The 19,772-nt window shown below is 51.6% G+C and overlaps 1 protein-coding gene and 1 pseudogene across 3 annotated transcripts in view; one reads left to right on the plus strand and one right to left on the minus strand.

Annotated features, from left to right (window-relative positions):
* Nucleotides 1–420: 420 nt before the first annotated feature.
* The window catches only part of GTPBP1 (GTP binding protein 1), a 30,103-nt gene continuing 10,751 nt past the window's right edge, over nucleotides 421–19,772 (minus strand). For all 3 annotated transcript variants that reach the window (XM_055253271.2, XM_055253275.2, XM_055253272.2), the window contains 10 exons: nucleotides 18,200–18,380; nucleotides 17,303–17,651; nucleotides 12,115–12,238; nucleotides 9,542–9,656; nucleotides 7,802–7,946; nucleotides 7,514–7,696; nucleotides 6,606–6,741; nucleotides 5,794–5,972; nucleotides 4,291–4,491; nucleotides 421–3,343 (listed from right to left, as the gene is read on the minus strand). In XM_055253271.2, the coding sequence (XP_055109246.2) occupies nucleotides 3,251–3,343; nucleotides 4,291–4,491; nucleotides 5,794–5,972; nucleotides 6,606–6,741; nucleotides 7,514–7,696; nucleotides 7,802–7,946; nucleotides 9,542–9,656; nucleotides 12,115–12,238; nucleotides 17,303–17,651; nucleotides 18,200–18,380 (1,706 nt within the window). In that variant the 3' untranslated portion in view covers nucleotides 421–3,250. The remainder of the gene's footprint in view (nucleotides 3,344–4,290; nucleotides 4,492–5,793; nucleotides 5,973–6,605; nucleotides 6,742–7,513; nucleotides 7,697–7,801; nucleotides 7,947–9,541; nucleotides 9,657–12,114; nucleotides 12,239–17,302; nucleotides 17,652–18,199; nucleotides 18,381–19,772) is intronic.
* LOC129468130 (thioredoxin-dependent peroxide reductase, mitochondrial-like) lies at nucleotides 10,449–11,431 on the plus strand (annotated as a pseudogene).

Raw genomic sequence — 19,772 nt, forward strand, 5'->3', positions numbered from 1 at the left:
CTCACTCCCCTTCACTGACACCTGCTCTGCCTCTGGCACCATCTAAACAAAAGAGACATCCCCACGCAGCACCAATAAACAAGCCCCTGGAAGTTGCCACACACTGTGGCAAGAGCCCAGAGCCTAGGCTGGGCACATGCCCTCTGCCCGTCTGTACATTCAAATCCTACTGGGCCCTCACAGCACAGCCCTCACACTGCCGGCTCCATGGTACTTCCCCCAACCCAACTAAACCTGTGCTGCCCCTGTGCGTGACACATTCATTCCTGTGACCCTCTCTGTGCCAGGGTGGCTGATAAGCCAGAACAGTCCTGACTGTGGAGTCAGGGTTCTGGCCATCCCCATCCCACCATCACAGGCCTTACTCCTGGGAAAGACGCCACAAACACCTGCTGCACACACAAGGGTCAGGCCTTGCCATTTGAGGTGATTGGATTAACAATTTTATTCCGCATCCACTACAAAAGGGCTGGTGTTTTGTTCCAAATGTTTAGCTGGGAGGGCTGTAGGGACCCCTGTTACCCCCATTAAACACAGTAAACCATGGATCCAGTCAGCCCCCTGCTGGCAGCTGTGGGCCTGGCAACTACACAGATCCAACCCCACCCTCCTGGGTGGGGCCAGAGGCCAAGGTAGTCGCCAGAGCTCCTGAATCCCAAGAATGGTTCCGGCAAGTACTGCTGTTTGTAGGGCAAAGAGTTAAAATAAAACGAGGTTCTGCCATGGCTAAGCCTTGTGGAAACCCAGACCCCACAGCCCCTGCCATGCCAGGGGGCTCAACGCCAGAGGCTTCTTATGGAGGCACCAGCAGGTAGTGGCCCCTGTAAGCAGGGCCAGAGTCGGGACAAAGAGCAGGAAGGAAGCAGCCAAGAGACAGAGGACCGGGCTGGAGCCAGTGGACACGAAGGAGCCTGCCTGGGAAAAGCCGGGGGGCAAGGCTGGCACAGGAATGAACACCTGCTGGTGACACTTCTCTCTGAGCTTCAGTTCCCTTAACTAGAAAAACAGAACAGGCCCGGCGTGGTGGCTCATACCTGTAATCCCAGCACTTTGGGAGGCCGAGGCGGGAGGATCATGAGGTCAGGAGATCGAGACCATCCTGGCCGACATGGTGAAACCCTGTCTCTACTAAAATACAAAAAATTAGCTGGGCGTGGTGGCGTGCGCCTGTAGTCCCAGCTACTCAGAAGGCTGAGGCAGGAGAATTGCTTGAACCTGGGAGGTGGAGGTTGCAGTGAGCAGAGATCATGCCACTGCACTCCAGCCTGGCAACAGAGTGAGACTCCGTCTCAAAAAAGAAAAAGAAAAACAGAAAAAACATCGACCTCAGGGGCGGCTGCTGGGAATGTCAACAGGAGCGTGTGAGACTCCTGGCAGTCCCAGCCACAGCTTTCCTTTCGAGCCTGCCCAGGGCACAGAGGTGGCAGGGTGACTAATGGTGTGCAGACCGCTCACTGAGCAAGCCCTTCCCGTGTGTAGGACACCCCAGGGCCTCACATTCTCTGAATCCACACAACCTTGATGTGTGGCTTTGCCTCTTGTAAATGAGAAAACTGAAGTTCAGAGAAGGTTGGTAAGCTTGTCCCGTGTCACCAGCTGGTGGAGGGAGCCTGAACATGGAAGCCATGCCTGCCTGACTGGGGAAGCTGGGCTCCTCACAGCACTGCCCTGCTCCCAGCTGTCGCCAGGGGCCCCAGGGCAGGCAGAGCAACTGCGTTCCCGTGGCAGCACCTCCACCTGGAGGGGCTGGGCAGGGAGCACCACACTGTCAACTTGGAACAAACTTTTATTTTGAATGCTGGTCTGATCAGTCCATGGCCAGGGGTAGGTGGTAACTAGAAACAGCTGGAAGGAGGGAAGGAGAGGGGACCAGCAGTCCGCAAGCAGGAGGAAAGGAAAGGGTTGGGGACAGGAAGAGGCAAGGCTGAGGAAGGACCCAGCCAGCTGGGTGTCTGCCCCGGCTAGAGAATGAACCACCCCCGCCCACCAGCCTACCCTACATCTGTGGCTTCAGTGCAGTAGTCAGTCCAGGTGGGTTCAGGCCCATGCCACCTTCTCTGGTCTGCACAGCCCCACTCCCGGCAGGGGTTCTTCCAGAGGGCTAAATGCTCTGCCCTAACCCTGGAAGTGTCCTTTCACTAACCCCTGCCTGCCCTCCCCACACTCCAGTTGGGTCTTTCAAACCTGGAGCTCAGGCCTTCACTACTGTGCTCCTGTAGCAGCCACAGGGGTGACGTGGCGGGGAAGATAGGGTTCTAGTCTCAGCCTAGCTCAGGGGAACATCCCTCCACTCCTCCAACGGGAGGTGCTAGAAAACATGATCCTGAGCAGACCCAGACCCCCTTTTGGTAACCAGTGCCTGAGGCCCAACAAGAAGCGGGGTGATGGGAGGCTCCAGGCCGGGCAGATCAGCGAAAGCTGAGGGCAGCCAGGGCCAGCCCAGGCAAACGCAGGATTGTCTCCAAGGGGAAACCCACCAGCTGTCTTTGGGTTGGTGGCAAGGGTCAGGGTCAGGGCCCGGGATGGGGAGAGTCCTATAATCCCATCGCCATTCCCCTCCACATGTCTCCAGGTTACAACCAGAGAGCTTTTGGCATGACCTGAATCTCTGGGCTTAAAGGGAAAAAGGAGGAGAGAGAGAAAAGGAGAAGCCACTACTTTCTCTCTGTTAAAATGCCCAAGTCCTAGACTGGGGGTTCCTACTCTGGCAGCAGCAAACACCAAATCCCAGAAGCCCCTCCACCCAGTCTGGCTCCATGAAAGGTGCCCCTGAGTGCCAAGAGGAGCAGCAAGATAGGGAGGGCAGCTCCTTCCCCTCCTGACATCCCCTGACGGCCCCGAGGATTCTCAGAGACAGACACGCAGGCAGGCAGCCATGGAGGAGAAAAGAGAGGCTGACAGGGCCCTGGGGGTGGCACTCCTGCACCACACACACACACACACAATAGAGAGAGACAGAGACATATAATAAACAGAATAAAAACTAAGGGCCCAGATGTACAAAAAATGTGTGAATGAGGAAGAAGGTGGGGAGGACAGTGAGAGATGGTCAGTCCTCCAGAAGTCTGGCTACCTTCCTCAGCTTATAAATTACAACCCCCCTGGAAAATGGGGGTGGGGGCAATGCGGAGGCTCCGGCTGTGGCCTGAGCGGGAGGGCTGGGTGGCGGTCATAGCTGCTCTGCCCATCTGGTGGAGTGGTGGCCAGAGATGATGACCCCTTGGGTGGTGGGGGTGAGCCAGGGGAAGGTTCAGCAGCCGCTGGCAGGAGTCACACAGGCCCCCTGGGACTTCACCTTGTGGCGCTGGCCCCCTCGTCGCCGGCCTCCACTGCTGGGCTTAAGCTGAAAGAGAGAGAAGGAGCTTGAGAAGTACTGGCCCATCAGGAGCAGGGCCAGAGAGCAGAGGTGCTGAGCAGCGGGGAGAGGGGGACGGAAGATGCGTGAGCAGGCAGCGTGGTCCTCACCCCAGCCTGACCAGGAATTTACTGGGTCACTCTGCAAGCAGCACCTCCCCTCTGTCTCTAAAATGGAGCCAGTGCCTGCCCTGCCTTCCTTACAGGGTGGGTAGGACACACGTGATGAGGGTGTGAGAAGCGGCCATTCAGAGAAGCACAAAGCAGAGCAGGAGAGAGAGAAAGGAAGCGAACGAACCAGAGGAAAGACCCATAGGAGACAGATAACAGAATGGACAGACAGATCCAGGCATAGCCTCCTTTTCCAATGAGGGGACAACGGAGAAAGATGCTGGGGAGAGGGGTGCAAGGGGCACCAGGCCTTCATCACGCCAGGAGACAGTGCCTGCGGGAGAGAGCTGGCAGGAGAGGCCGAGTAAGAGGCGCACTGGCACATCCCAAAGCCACCTTCCCTTCAGGATGTGTGCACGTCAGGGAGGGGACAGAGGAGGGACCCTCTAAGGCAGCGTCTCTCAAACTTGCTGGACTGCAGTGCACACATATATCACTTGGACACTCACACCAGCAATACTTGCAATACTTTTACGATGAAAGGGAAGCTTCGACATATTTCTGTTCTATTTTATTTCACTAAAACCAAATGCTAGTTAGGGCCAATTAAATTGGTTTCAGGTGGGCTGTATTCCCTGATTTGGAAAGCACTGCCTTATAGCTGCTAGAGACAAATGCCTCACACTTAGGAGCACTTCAGTGCCAGAGTTGTTGAGGAGACCTTCTAGCCAGGCTTGAGGCTTGCCTACATGTCACCCTCACCGAATCAGAGTAAAAACCACAGCCCCCACCACCGTGCGGAAGCCGCAAGGGGCCCGGGCTCACCTGAGGCTGGAGATTGCTGGACGCAGCTGGCTGCCCAGCCCCTAGAGAGGAGGCTTCATCTCCAGGTGGGGGTGCTGCTACTGCTGGCCCACCAGACGGGCCCCCCTCATCTCGTTTCGTCAGGGGGCCCTTTTTCGTCGACTGCATTTTAATCTGCTGGGGCTTAGAGTTCATCGGGGAGTTGTTGGTGGTCTGGAGGAGCTGTGGGAGCCATGGAAAGAGGCTGAGGCTGGAGCTGCGGGGCAGTGGCACTGGCTTGGCTACCCCCCACCCCCAGCCCCCTTCTCCCACGGACTCCTGATCCCTTGATCTTGCCAGTTCAGGGCAAGGCAGGTGGCAGGAAGGCCGTGACAGGAGGCAGTGGGGATGAAGAAGCATTCTCATCCCCACTCAGTGGCCAAGGACTGCTATGGCCCTGGGCTCATGCCTCACTTCCTGCCTCTGCCCAGCCCAGAAAGGCTCCATCCTGTTCTCTGCTACAGCTACTACTCCTGCAGAGAAATCGGTGAACCTTGCTCCCACCTCCCGCTCAGTCCAGCCCCCAGAGCCCAGAGCCTGCACAGAGCCTGGCAAGTGGAGCTCTGGGCTCTCCTCATTGCTAAGCTGGTGGAGACTCCTCAGAGCATGCTGCAGCTCCAGCCCCAGCACGCTGCTGCTGCCCCCGTAACAAGAGTCTAGGGCAAGTGTTAACTCCAGGCCTCCCGAAGAGACCAAGTGAATGTCTCCTCAGCTGGAAACATCTGGAGTTTGGCCAGAAGTAACTGACTTGAAATCTTCCCTTGTGGCCCAAGTTCTATCTCATACAAAGCACAAAAGAAGCCCAGTGAGTCCCAGAGGACATTACAGTGTTTGCTGCAGCCTTGGCCAAACTCAGCAGTCCCAGGAGCATGGAGGCCTTCAAGGACATCTGTAGCCCCAGGGTGACCATGGATGGGGGCCTTTTCTGGAGGCAAGGCCAGCCGAAGACTGATTCCAAGATCTCAGATAGGCTGGGGCCAGTACCTCCTTTGTACGGAGCAGGGGTCAAACCCCTCTATCAAACGCCCCTCCAAGACTGAGGGCAAAGTCCGCAGTGGGCAAGTGTCCAGGGCACACAAACAGCTTAAACCCAAAGATAACTCAGGCCCATAACCCCCTGCACATACTCCAATCAGACCTCTGCTCTGAGAGGAGACCTTAGACATGGCCCCAGTGAGGCCACAGGAACCTGTGACAGCACCTTGGAGACTGAGCCTGGCTGGGCCCAGACATTCTGTCACCAGTTTTCTATGGAGGAAGTTCATACCCCAACCCTACCTTCTCCTCTCCATGGTCACCACCACTGCCCAGGACAGGAGGCCATGGGATACCTCTAAGGGAGTAGAGAGATGGCACCGAGGCCACACCTCAGTGGATCCAGCTCTCCCATGGCAGTGACTAAACCTCTGCCCTGCGCTCAGGGTCACAGAACAGGAGTGGCCCCTGGTGCTTCCTGGAGGCAGGCAAGGTCTGCCCTGGCCATACCTTGGTGATGGTGCCGACAGCCTTGGTGCGGCCTTCCCGGAACACCAGCCGCTGGTCTATGTGCAGGTACTCAGGGGTCTTGATGAAGCGGAAGTGTACAGTGGCCTTGTCCCCAGTGCGCAGACAGTCCTTGTCCATGCTCAGAATGGTGGCTGTCTGCCTGATGCTCCCACAGTGCACTGTCAAGAGAGCCAGAGGTCAGGATAGGCTGGAGCCACCTGGTGGCTTCAGGACAAGGGGAGGCAGTGAGTGAAAGCATGAAATACGCTTAAGCTGTGGAAGGGTGGGGGCTTATCTCTGGGGCTACAGACCCCTGTGAAGCCTGCTCTTGGCTCTGATCCTGCCTTACCATCTCCCACCTTTTCCTCCAGCTAATGCCCACCCGTCGTCCCCCACCCCCAGGCCCTGTGCAGACAAGGGTCCTAGTTCCTGGGATTACAGCACACTGCACATGTGCCTCCTCGCTGGACTGTGGGCTTCTGCGGCGAAGGATCCTTGCCCATCTACCTCAACTTTGTTACCGGCACCTTAGCAACACCGCTGGGCACATAGCAGCGTTCAGCAGACCTTGCTGAAGGATTGCATGTGAGGTCCCTGAGGACAGGTCTGGGTCTCAGAGCCCAGCCCTCAGTGTTTGTGGGAAGGAATCAACACTGCGGCTCACGGATGGAACAGAAGGAACGGCATCACTAAACAGGAAGGAGGCCTACCACCCAGCGGCAGCTGGAACTAGGGGGCCTGGGTTGCTGGAACACCTTCTGAGGGGAGCTAGCACGAGGGCCTCCTGGGCTGGCAGGGCCTTAGACACCTACCCATGGCCTGGTAGCGCGGGCTAATTGTGGTGGGGTGGTGGAGGACGAGAATCTCGGCCTCAAACTCCCAGGAGGCTTGGGGATTCAAACGTGGGGAAACCATCACCATGCCCTTCCGGATGGACGAGCGCTTGATCTGAAAGAAAGAGGGAGCCCCAGCCCTCAGGGACAATTATGCCTTCTGGTTTCACCCCTGGTCCCAGGGACCAAGAGTCTTTCTAGGGATAGGGACCACCCCAACTCTGCCTGGTTTCCTCACCAACTGGACCGCAGGCCTTCTAGGGTGGACAGCACGAGCACCCTCAGTGCTCCATGGGAAGACTCAACACTACTACTGGGGGTCAGGAAGGCTTCATGCGGGAATCAGCACTTCAGCTGCTGGGCCATGAAGGACAAATGAGGAAGCAAAGGCAGGCAAGCATTTGGGGGAAGAACAGGTGAGCATGACCTGACCACTGTGGGGAAGAAAGTCCTACTATTCCTGGTTAATTTAGTTGGTGGGTAAAGGTAGGTGACCCCTGAACTAGAACCCACCCCAAACCCCAGGAGATAGAAGGCTGAATGGGAAGAGGATGTGGCGCAGATCCCAGTGGTCCTATGTAGAAGGATCCTCGCACAGCAGGGATACTCTTATTTGACCTCACCACCGAGCTCAGGCCACCCTGCTCAGGCACCAGAGGGAGGAACAGAGCTTAGAAGGCAGGCATTCCTCGCTCTAGCACTTACAAGCTGTGTGTCTTGGGCAAGTCCCTGGGCTCTGAGCCTCAGTTTCCTCATCTGTAAAAATGAGGCCAGTAATCCCGACCTTGCAGAGCAGCCATGAGGACTAGAGTGAGTGAGGAGGGCATCTGGCCAAGAGCCGAGCATGATGGAGTCTGAGGGGAGTGTTCAGTATCATCGCTACTCACCTTCTTCAGCGCAAAGGATGCTGTCTGGCCACCCCGCACCTCCTTGACAGGCATGCGCTTGCGGTGGATGGATTTGACAGCAATGGACAGGAAGTTACCCAGGGGGTCTGGGCCCAGCAGCAGTGTGTCATTCAGCTTGATCAGGCCTCTCAGTGTTGTCCCCGAAACCACTGTCCCCACACCCTGCCAAGGAGAAGACCCTGGCCTCATAAGTGCATCCCCAGCACGGACCCACCCCGATGCCACTGTAGGAAGTGCCCACCCAGCTACCCGCCCAAAGCCACTCACCGGGACGGAGTAGGTGTCATCAATCTGAAACTCAGCAGGCTCCTCCTCCCTGTAGCTGGTGCGGGGGGAGAGGAGGTTGAGGAACATCTTCAGCAGATCCAGGTTCTCGCCTGTAACATTGGAGATCTGGAATATCGGGCACATCCTAAGCAGAGGGAGAAGAGGAAGGAAAAAAGAAGAGAGGCGCTCAGGAGGCCAGGTCCTGCCCTGACACAGGGCAGGGGCAGCAACAGGGCTCGAGGAGCAGACGCCACTATTCATGACTCCACCTCTCCCTCACCTGCCTCCAAAGGCTTGACCTCTCTGCCCCGATCTAGCAAGCTCCTGGCCAGCCGTGCTCTGAGGACTTCTTCTCTCACTCAGTTCTGTCTCTGACACCTGTCCTCTCCTCTCTGTCCTCCACCACTGCCCTAGTTTGGAACCTCATGACTGCTTCTTCCTCAAACACACACATGCTTGCTTAAAATCCTTAACTGCCTTTCCACCGCAGAGGAGACACCCCAAATCCCTCTCCCAACACTCACAGCCCTTTGCTTGGGCTTGTAGCCATCTCTGCAGATTCACTTGTCGCAAATTCCTATATTCCAGCCACACCAGAGAACTTTCCCTTCTCCTAAAACCTTGGAACTTTTCTGCCCTTGTGAATTTGCTCACTCTGACCTTCCTTCCTGAATTCTTTCCCTTTTACACAACTACCAGGCCCTCTCACCCTTCAGAGCTCATCTCAAATACCACTTCTTCCGTGAAATCCTTCCTGGGTGGACACTCTTGACTCCTCTGAGTTCCTGGAGAGCTTTTTCTCTATTACACATGACTGCATCTGATCTTTCATCAGAGTCTTGTAAATGGCCTCTATCGCTCCTATTCAGGGTGACTGAATTAAAATCCTTCAGATCACGAAGTATACATTCCCCACAGCTCCTAGAATACTGCCTGCACAGAATAGGCACTCAATGATATCAACAAGCTCAAATGGGGCTGTCTGAAACGTGCCCCCTCTGCTGGCCAACTGATGGTACTGAAGATCACATCAGGGCAGAGGCACAGGCAAAAAGCCAGGCTGCTCTGGGCCTGGCACTATAGACCAAGCTCTGGGCGAACAGGAAGAGTTGGTAGAGTTCACCATTATCGAGAGAGCATCTCTCACCAAGGAGCTGAACACCTTGAGGACAAGGATTGTGTTCAATTCAACTCTGAATCCTCAACATCTAGATGAAGAGTCTCGCAGAACAAACATCCAATAAATATTTATAGAATGAAAGAATACATTAATGAGTAAATGCCAAAACTGATCTATGATTAGTGAGCTTTTGAGGAACAACAGCATAAAAAACTGAGTTACAAAAATGGCTGTGTATTTACCATCCATCAGCCAGGCAGGGCACTAAGTGCTCTACACACTTCATTTCCAACATTCATGGGAGCCCTACAGGGAAGGGAATGTTATTCCCATTTCACAGATAAGGACACTGAAGTCTCAGCCGGGATGCCAACCTCAGGAATGCCAGCACCTCACAATCTGGGTTACATGATATTACCCCTGGGCAACAATGCTGGCTTGGGAGATCCTGCGCTAAGATTGGAAGCTTCTATTTCCTCCGATCTCTGAATAGGAAGAGGTGTTGATGTGGTGTTTTCATGAGACCTTATGCCCAAACTGACAGCCATTCCAGGACCATCATTCACTGTGGTCCTGCCTGCAAGGGTGCCTGTCTGAAGTGTGCGCTCCCCACCCGTTACCTTTCAGAGCTGAAGTTGGAGGCTGTGACAATCACATCATCTTTGCTCTGCACCAGCACAGGGATCTTCCGGCAGCCTGGTGACTTCAGCAGACGCTGTAACAGCTTCAGGGTTTCTTAAAGGGTGAAATGGAACAGAATTAGGGGGACACAGCCTTCTCTTTGGCCAGGCTTTAAGAGCAAGATGGGTCCACTCATTACTGATGCAAGCAGGAGACAGACAGATAGATGGACCAGTGTTAAATGCCACAATGCCTGGAGAAGCAAAAAGGAGGATCAAAACTTTGGGTACTGCTAGAGTAAGAAAAGCACAGATGGGGCCTCTTTTCTAGGGTTCTGCGTCTGAAACCTGGCAGATTTCTCTTGTGTCTAGACGACCTGCCTCCTGTAAGCAGGAGACTTGAGGGTCCCCAAGAAAAACAATTCAGTTCACACTTCAGTTCTCAGAATGCACTACTTCCTGGAAAAAAATCTCATCCAACAAAAAGGATCTCTTAGACATTTAAAAGTCTACAGAGACCCTTATTATGAGGCTTCCCAAAGGGATACTTTTCTACAATCTTTAGCAGTGAGGGAGAAAGGCATGAAGGCTTAGTCCTGCAACCCTGTGTCAAAGCTTTGGTCGTAAAAGGTAATCAGACTCTCTGTCCAAACTTCCCCGTATATATCCAGCTTAGCTGGTAGAGCCCAACTCCTTCTGCCTGGGGTCACCTGAAAAGAGGTACCAGATTCAGGATCTCAAGATTTCTGCATTTGGAACCAGAAGGAACAAGGAAGAGGATAATTCTAGGCTGTGTTCAGACCAAGAACTAAATAGGGGAGGAAGCAGCAGAAGATTCTGGGCTGATGGAAATTCAGGCCAAGATCTAACTATAAGACAAAGCAAGTTTCGCCCGCATGCACTGAAGATGGTAGCTGCTGTGGGAAGGCTGCTCTGAGCATCGGTTGCCCGACATGTGAGTGCCATTCCTTGGGGCATTTCTGCCACTGCAGCCCTCAAGCTTGCTGCTTCTGGAAGAACGAGCTTGACAAACATATCATGGTCTGGTTCCAGTCAAGCAAAATTCTTTAGCACCAGCTCCTCATACCATGCACCTGCTGTCGCCCAGCATGCACCCTATTTTAAGGGTACAGCCACTGTCAATGGAGAGTTCAAAGACCTAAGCCTTGATGACTTTAAGGGGAAATAATTTGGTGCTTTTCTTCTATCCTTTGGATTTCACCTTCGTGGTCCTACAGAAACTGTTGCTTTTAGTGACAAAGCTAAGGAATTTCATGATGTGAACTGTGAAGTTGTTGTGGTCTCAGTGGATTCCCACTTTAGTCATCTTGCCTGGATAAATACACCAAGAAATAATGGTGGTTTGGACCACATGAACATCCCACTCTTGGCAGATTTGAGCAAACTTCCTGAGACTACGGTGTGCTGTTAGAAGGTTCTGGTCTTGCACTAAGAGGTCTTTTCCTAACTGACCCCAGTGCAGTCATCAAGCACTTGAGCATCAATGACCTCCCAGTGGGCCGAGGCATGGAAGAAACCCTCCGCTTGGTGAAGGCGTTCCAGTATGTAGAAACCCACGGAGAAGTCTGCCCAGCAAACTGGACACCGGATTCTCCTACAATCAAGCCAAATCCAGCTGCTTCCAAAGAGTACTTTCAGAAGGTAAATCAGTACATCACCCATGTGTATCTGCACCTTCTCACCCCAGAGAAGAAACACAGTTGAAGCCTGCTTTTATCATTTTATAGATGATTATCTGTAGAAGGCAAGGAACCAATTATGCTTGTACTCATAAATATTACTCTAAATGTTTTATTTCTGTAATACTGGCTAAGGCCTTTTAAACATGGTTAGTTGCTAGTACAAGGAATCCTTTATTGGTAACATCTTGGTGGCTAGCTAGTTTCTACAGCACATAATTCGCCTCTGTAGAAGGCAATTCTTAGATCCCGTCTTCAGTGGAAACACTCTTCTGTCTTAGCCTTACTTGAATCTTGTCTACAACAAAGTGGAGCAACACACATTGAAAGCTTCTGATCAAGATGAAAATCCTGAAATTTTCATCTTGAATGTCTTTGTATTAAGCTGAATTTTCTTTTAAGCTAACAAAGATCACAGCTTTCAACTGTTAGCAGCCGTCAAATTTAACCCTGCAATGAATGTTTATGTGATTGAAGCAAATGTGAATCATATTATTTTAAAAAGTGGCAGAGTGACTTAACTGATTATGCATGATCCCTCATGCTTGAAATTTATAGTTTACGTAGTCATTTTACTTATTTTATTCATTAGCTAACTTTGTCTACATATATTTCTAGATATTGATCAGTGTAATGGATTATAAAGGATATTTATTGGATCCAGGGATTGCATTTTGAAATTATTGTAATTATTTTCTTTGCTGAAGTGTTCAATGTAGAGCATGTAATAAAAATAAACATATTGTAAAATAAAAAAATAAATAAAAAAGAAAAGAAGTTTCTGGGCTAAAGCTGTGGTAGCAGACCACCTGAAGGCAGAGTAGGTGACAGCCCCAATCAGAGGGGCTGCTGCTAGCTGGAGGCTTCACTTACCTTGCAGGATGTTGGCAGGACACATGTCAATCTTGGTGACTACCACAAAGACAGGTACATTGAGTGCCAGTGCCAAGCCCAGGTGTTCTTTGGTCATCCCCACGATGCCAGCATTGCTGCCCACCTGCCCCAACACAGAAAGGAAGTGTCAGGATGAGAGAGAAAGAGATTGCTGCTGGGTGGACACAGGCGCTCAAAAGCAGATGTGGATGAAAGCTGGGCTGGGCAAAAATCACTTTAACCCCTGACTCAATGATGTGGGGTGTCAAAATCAGAGGAGACTTGCAAACAATAAAAAAGATAAAACCAGTCAGGGAAACAACTGTCCTGAGCCATCAAAGTGAATCCAGGCCAGGAGCAGTGGCTCACGCCTGTAACCCCAGCACTTTGGGAGGCCAAGGCAGGCGGACGTGAAGCCAGGAGTTTGAGACCAGGCTGGACAACCTGGTAAGAACTCCATCTCTACAAAAAAATACAAAAGTTAAGGCCGGGCACAGTGGCTCACTCCTGTAACCCCAACACTTTGGGAGGTCAAGGTGGGCGGATTACCTGAAGTCGGGAGTTCGTGACCAGCCCGAACAACATGGAGAAACCCTGTCTCTACTAAAATACAAAATTAGCCGGGCGTGGTGGCACATGCCTGTAATCCCAGCTACTCAGGAGGCTGAGGCAGGAAAATCGCTTGAACCTGGGAGGTGGAGGTTGCGGTGAGCCGAGATAGCGCCATTGCACTCCAGCCTGGGCAACAAGAGCGAAACTCCGTTTCCCCCCCACCGCAAAAAAAAAAGAAAAATTAGCTGGGTGTGGCAGGATACGCTGTAATCTCAGCTACTTGGGAGGCTGAGGTGGGAGGATCACTTGAGCCTGGGAGGTTGTGGCTGCAGTGAGCCATGATCAAGCTACTGCACTCTAGCCTGGGTGACAGAGTGCGACTGTGTCTCATAAACAACAACAACAAAAAGTGGATTCAACTTAACATCACTGGCCCTCAGTTTCCCCATCTGTAAAATGGGGGGATAACAAGATCCACTTCAGAGGGTCACCTGAAGTTTAAATGTCACAACACACATGAAGCGTCCAGCACACAACTAGCAGGAACCAGGTGTTTAAGCAATTGCACCTGTTATTACTGTTATTATCCTTCCAGTAACAATAAATGTTTCCAAATATCACCGTAAGGACTGGTTACATAAATCAGGGCACATGTACAAAATGTGCTGTACAAAAGAAGGAAGAAATTTTTATCTACTGATATGGACTAATCTGCAAAATATGCTTTTAAGGCGGGGAAAAAAAAGTAAGTTGCATACAGAATGCTATCATAAAAAGAGGTGAGTGCCGGGCGTGGTGGCTCACGCTTGTAATCCCAGCACTTTGGGAGGCCGAGGCGGGCGGATCACGAGGTCAAGAGATCGAGACCACGGTGAAACCCCATCTCTACTAAAAATACAAAAAATTAGCCGGGCGTGGTGGCGGGCGCCTGTAGTCCCAGCTACTCGGAGAGGCTGAGGCAGGAGAAAGGCGTGAACCCGGGAGGCGGAGCTTGCAGTGAGCCGAGATTGCGCCACTGCACTCCAGCCTGGGCGACAGAGCGAGACTCCGTCTCAAAAAAAAAAAAAAAAAAAGAGGTGAGTGGTCAGCTGGGCATAGTGGCTCATGCCTGTCATCCCAGCACTTTGGGAGGCCAAGGTGGGTGGATCACCTGAGGTCAGGAATTCGAGACCAGCTTGGCCAACATGGTGAAACCCCTTCTCTACTAAAAATACAAACAAACAAACAAAAAAATTAGGTGCATGTGGTGGCGGGTGCCTGTAATCCCAGCTACTCAGGAGGCTGAGGCAGGAGAATCGCTTGAACCAAGGAGGCGGAGGTTGCAGTGAGCCAAGATTGCGCCACTGCACTCCAGCCTGGGCGACAGAGCGAGACTCCATCTCAAAGAAAATAAAGGCCAGGCGCGGTGGCTCATGCCTGTAATCCCAGCACTTTGGGAGGCCGAGGCGGGCGGATCACGAGGTCAGGAGATCGAGACCATCCTGGCTAACACGGTGAAACCCCATCTCTACTAAAAATACAAAAAATTAGCTGGGCGTCGTGGCGGGCGCCTGTACTCCCAGCTACTTGGGAGGCTGAGGCAGAAGAATGGCATGAACCCGGGAGGCAGAGCTTGCAGTGAGCTGAGATCGCACCACTGCACTCCAGCCTGGGTGACAGAGCGAGACTCCGTCTCGAAAAAAAAAAAAAAAGAAAAAAAGAAAAGAAAAGGCAGTGGCGGATAAGTGGTGACTGATTCATGGCTTAAAAAAAGCAGCTGAAAGTTATTTCGGAAACATCTGAAATAACATAAATACAGACTAAATATTTGAGGATATTAGGTAACTATTCTTCATTTTCTTAATTGTAAAAACAGTAGGAGACAGGCCTTACTTTCAGGAGCTGTATGCTGAAGTGTTTGGCAGTGAAAAGTCACAATGTCTACATTGTGACTTTGTCGGGGGTGAAGACATTTCCACTATTTTCAAGTGATTCAGCCAAAAAAAAAAAAAAAAAAACACCAAACTAAACATACATACTTGGGGGGGCACGGTGGCTCACACCTGTGATCCCAGCACCTTGGGAGGCACCAAGGTGGGATGATTACTTCAAGCCAAGAGTTTTGAGACCAGCCTGGGCAACATAGCAAGATCTCATCTCTAAAAAAATTAGTATTAGCCAGGCATGGTTGTGCACGCCTGTAGTCCTAGGTACTTGGGAGGCTGAGATGGGAGGATCCCTTGAGCCCAGGAGTTTGAGGTTATAATGAACTACAGTCGTACCACCGCACTCTAGCCCGGGTAACAGAGTGAGGCTTTGTGTCTTTAAAAAATATTAAATCAGGCTGGGTACGGTGGCTCACGCCTATAATCTCAGCACTTTGGGAGGCCAAGGTGGGCAGATTGCTGGAGGTCAGGAGTTCCAGACCAGCCTAGCCAACATAGTGAAACCTCGTCTCTACTAAAAATACTAAAAATTAGTTGGGTGTGGTGGCACGTGCCTGTAATCCCAGCTACTCGGGAGGCTGAGACAGGAGAATCATTTGAACCCAAGAGGCGGAGGCTGAAGTGAGCTGAGATCACACAACTGCACTCCAGCCTGGGCGACAGAGCAAGACTCCATCTCAAAAAAAAAAAATTTTAAATAAATAAAAAACATATATACACACATATGTACCCACCATATATACATATAAATATGGCAAAATGTTAATGATTGCTAAATCTAAGTGGTGAGTTTATGGTATTCGTTGTACTATTCTTTCACCTTTTCTGAATGTTTAAAATTGGAGGGAAAGAATATATACACATTTGCTGATCTGAGTACAAAATATCTCTGGCAGGTACACAAGAAACTGGAAACACTGGTTGCCTCTGGGAGGAAACTTTTCACTATTTTGTACCATACTAAACCAGAAGAAAATTTGAAAGAAAAGCTGCCATGATGTGTTTACACAGGGCCCTATCCATTCCAGTGTGTCACGGAGACGCCCACTGGGTTTCCATGGCTCCCAGATGAGTCACCCTGGCTGGCACTTCCCTCTCCCTCCACCAGGACACCTCCACAGTCTTCCCTACGTCTTCCCGTGCCCTTCAGCCACCTTTCTAGCCCAACATAGACTTGCTTTTGCTCTTCCCAACCTGGAGAAGAGAGTGCTGTACGGCTGTTTTCTATATATTTTAAATATTTTTTCCTAGAAGTCAAATGCCATGGGACTATAATGAAACATTTCATTGTTTTCTACAGAAAGGTTAACATTTGGGTCACAACCAAAAAGTCAGATAATATATATGTAACATTTTGTCCTGGGTGAAGACATTTCCATTAATTGGTCTTACTCACTGTAGCTCAGCTGGAAAAATGCTTATTCTCAACCAGTTTCTATACCCTTCTTAATATCAACCCAACAACTCCCCCAAATACGCCCTCTGGATCTTCCGCTAAGATCCCTTCCTGGCAAGCAGCTTTCCTCAGCCCAGTCAAGAAGCTGGTCACGGCCCTTTGCAACATTGAAGGAAATGGGAAATGAAGGCATGCTGAGGTCCCAAAAGCCTCAGGCAGAGAGCCTACGAGTGTTCACACGGCATGCTCTGCCTCTCTTTACTGCTCTCCAGTTTAGGGAGAATTTGCTTGAGAACCCATGTTTGTGCAGCAACTTGATCAAGTTTGCTATGAACAGATGCTTATGTTTACTACATTTATTAATACAGGCAGCTGAAGGAATCGAGAAATGGGGAAGGGTTTTGGGAAGGCCTTGCCAAGGGAACACTCAAGGCATGTGTGTCTCTGACTCTCTCCCTTCCCGCCCTCCCTCTTCCTTACTCCTGCTGTGAAAGCTGTGGAGATGTGCACAAGGTTACAGGCCTTGCCGCTCCCCTCAGCACTCCCACTGTCTGTCCAGGGAGGAAGATCAGTGGGTCACAAAGGCAAGCTTAGCAATGAGATCCAACACAGAGCCCTCTGCTCCCTTTCTTTCTCAGTTAATCTACTAGATGAGCTGCTTAAACATTTTTTGGTTGTTTTTAATGTTCCTAGCAGGAATAGCTGCTTAAAAATTTAATCACGCTTGACCCTAAGCTTTTTGGGAGCCTCTGGACAGCCCTGTTCATTGCTGTATCATCAGACCTCACATAGTACCAGACACATAAGAGCCTCTCAACAAGGGCTGTGCACTGGCCGATCCTCCTCCCAGGCTCCAGGAGGCCACCTTTCAGGGCCTCTCGACTGTGGCCTGTGCCTCCTATGGCTATCTTCTCCATTTCTTCCCCAGGCCTGCCCCTCTGAAGGTACTATCTACCTGGTTTCACCTCCTCAAAGTAGCCCAATCCTCTGCAGAAAACATTTCTGAAGGTAACAAGTAAGCCCCAGGAGAAACCCTCCTCTATGCCTCTGCAAAAAATAAGACAGGTCTTCAAGGGTACCTGGTTTTCACCAAGAGGATCCCTTCCCTAGACTGATGTAAGGGAGAGATCAAGGTTCAAGCCTTGAGAAGACCATTACTCGAAGGACTGGGCACCCCTGCAAAACTTGCCAGCCTCACCCGATGTCAAAGCCCCAAACCAACAGGCCTCAGTCTCAGAACAGTTTCAGACTTGAGCATAACCAGACCCAAGCAGCCCTGCTGAAGCCTCCCCTCCTTGGGGCGCCTCCCACTCACCATGAGCATGCAGAAGTCAGGCAGATGGCCTGTCATGCCGAAGACGGTGGTTTTCAGGTACTTCTCATGACCAGCCAAGTCGATGAAGGTAATGACTTTAGTGGACTTCTCACAAATCTTGGTCCACTCCAGACTGCCGCCATGGCTGTCAGGCTTGTTCACTACATTGCCTTCACTGTCAAAGCCCAGAATGTCGTTGCCCACACTGCTGGTGCGACCAGATTCAATTTCATGTTTGTGGCGGAAGAGTTTCTGGCGGGCAAAGCCTCGGCCATTGTCCAGCTCCCCATGTGTCAGGACCCCCAGAAGCGTGCTTTTGCCGGCATCCACGTTGCCCACCACTGCTACCCTGCATGTGGATGAACCCATACATCTGTGTGAGAATTAGTGCATGAGTGAAATGGAGCGACCATCATAACCCCAGTAACTGGATCCGCAAGTCCAGGCTTGCCCCTGATCCCCTCCTTGAGCAGAAGGAGCACAGTGGGAAGGTTCCTGGAGCTGCTACTGTAGAGTCATCAGAAGGGCCCAGACTCCCACAGCAGCTATCTCCCTTAACTCCCACTGGCTTCTGGGTGCTGCCAGGAAAAGCCGCAAGGCTACCAGAGGCACAAAAGGCTCTTCTCCATGACCCTGGTTTCCAGGCTCACAGGCTGAAGGGAAAAGAAACACACCCACAGAGAATGGCCACAGAATGCACGGCTGGCCTCTCTCATGCTCTTCCCAAAGGGACAGGGAATGCAGAATTAGAGCAAGGAGCCCATGTCTCCAGACACCTGGACACTCTTTCCACGCCTCGGGAGGGGAAAGGATGGAGCTGACACACCGAGTGCCACAGGCTCAGTCACCAACCTCTGTGAAGAATGGGGACCCCAAAACGTCCTGAGGCCTCCTCACCTGACCTCCAGGAAGTCATTGTCTCCTACTCGTTTCCGGACCAGGTAATCACGCACGCGGCCCCCAGCTTCTTGCCGTTCCCGCAGAAGGATGACATCGGCCTCTATCTGTTCTGCCATGCTCTTCACTGTGGCGTAGGAGGCCTCCATGTCAGCTTCACTCAGCCCATACTCAGTCCCATCTGGTGACAAGAGCCCAGACATCAGCAGGAGAGGGAGTCCTGACCAACCAGCCTGCCAACCAGCCAGCCAGGAACCCCACCTAACAAAGGCCACCACCCCCCGACCCCAGCACTGCAGAGGAACAGGGGTCCTCTCTACCTGAGAGAAAACCTGGGCACACACCAAGTTAAAACATGACAGTGCCACAGACCTCTCCGTCAAGCAGAGCATTCGCTACTTCATTCAACAACAGCCACCGAGGCTCTCCCAGGTTTTATGCCAAGCCTCATGCTGGGTACTAGGACTACAGGTGCCCCTAGGAAGCTCACAGCCCAGTGGGGGAGGCAGACAGGAAATTAATTAATTGCAATACAGCTCAAGTGCTGCACTCTAGGACTGTGCAAAGAGAACATAAAGCACTGCCTGGGGAAGCCGAGGACAGTTTTGCAAAGGGCTGACACCAAGCTAGGTCAACAAGTGCTGGGCCTGCAGAAGGAGGAAAGACATCCTAGCCAGAGGAACAAAGCGTGGCGTGGCAGATCATGGCAAGTTCAGGGACCAGGAAGCAGCTCAGTGTGTTGGGGAGCAGGATGGGTGACATGGAGTGGCGGGAGACCACATGAGAGGTGGAAGCGGCACAACAGACGGACAGCAGCGACACACCTTCTGCACCAGGCACTGAGACACCGTAGGCTGAGGCAGGGGAGTAACACGATCAGATGGTTGTGGGTTAGAAAGATCTCCTGGGTAGCAGTGCCAAGTGTGGACCAGCAAGTGAGAGACCAGTAAGGGGGAGTACAGTTAGGAAGTAATTCTAATAATGCAGGCAAGAGATAATGACGACAGAAAGATGGAGGAAAATGGGGGAGGAATTCAGAAACATTTTAGAGATAAGATTTTTAACTGAGGTGGCTCAGGTGACATGTCCAGCAAGCAGCTGGAGAAATGAGTTTGAGCTCAGGACAAGGAAGGGAATCAGACAGAAGGCAGGACCAACCGACCAAACAGTTATTGAGCTCCTACTATATGACAACCCGTCAGCTGCTTTCCATGAGGCATTGGATTTAATTTCCACAATCACTCCCTCAGCCTTTCCCAGCTGTCCTGTCTCCAAGAGCGCCCCTGCTCCTTCCCTGGCTGGCTAACCCCTTCAGCATGTGTGACTCTCTTCCCCCGCACTAAATATTCTCCTTGTCTCTTCTTCTCTTCCTCCCACTCCAAACAAGCTCCTAAACTAAGGAAAGGAAAACCACCCCCCTTCCCTCGCCCCTGCTTATCTGCAAAGCTACCATCTCCTGCTTTTCCTTTCACCATCAAACATCTCGAGAGTCATCAACGCGTGTTGACTGTACTACCCCACCATCTACTCACTGGGAATCTGCCCACTACAGAAGAAACCGCAGTTGTCACAT

This window comes from Symphalangus syndactylus, chromosome 18, assembly GCF_028878055.3.
Source record: "Symphalangus syndactylus isolate Jambi chromosome 18, NHGRI_mSymSyn1-v2.1_pri, whole genome shotgun sequence".
Classification (NCBI taxonomy): Eukaryota; Metazoa; Chordata; class Mammalia; order Primates; family Hylobatidae; genus Symphalangus; species Symphalangus syndactylus.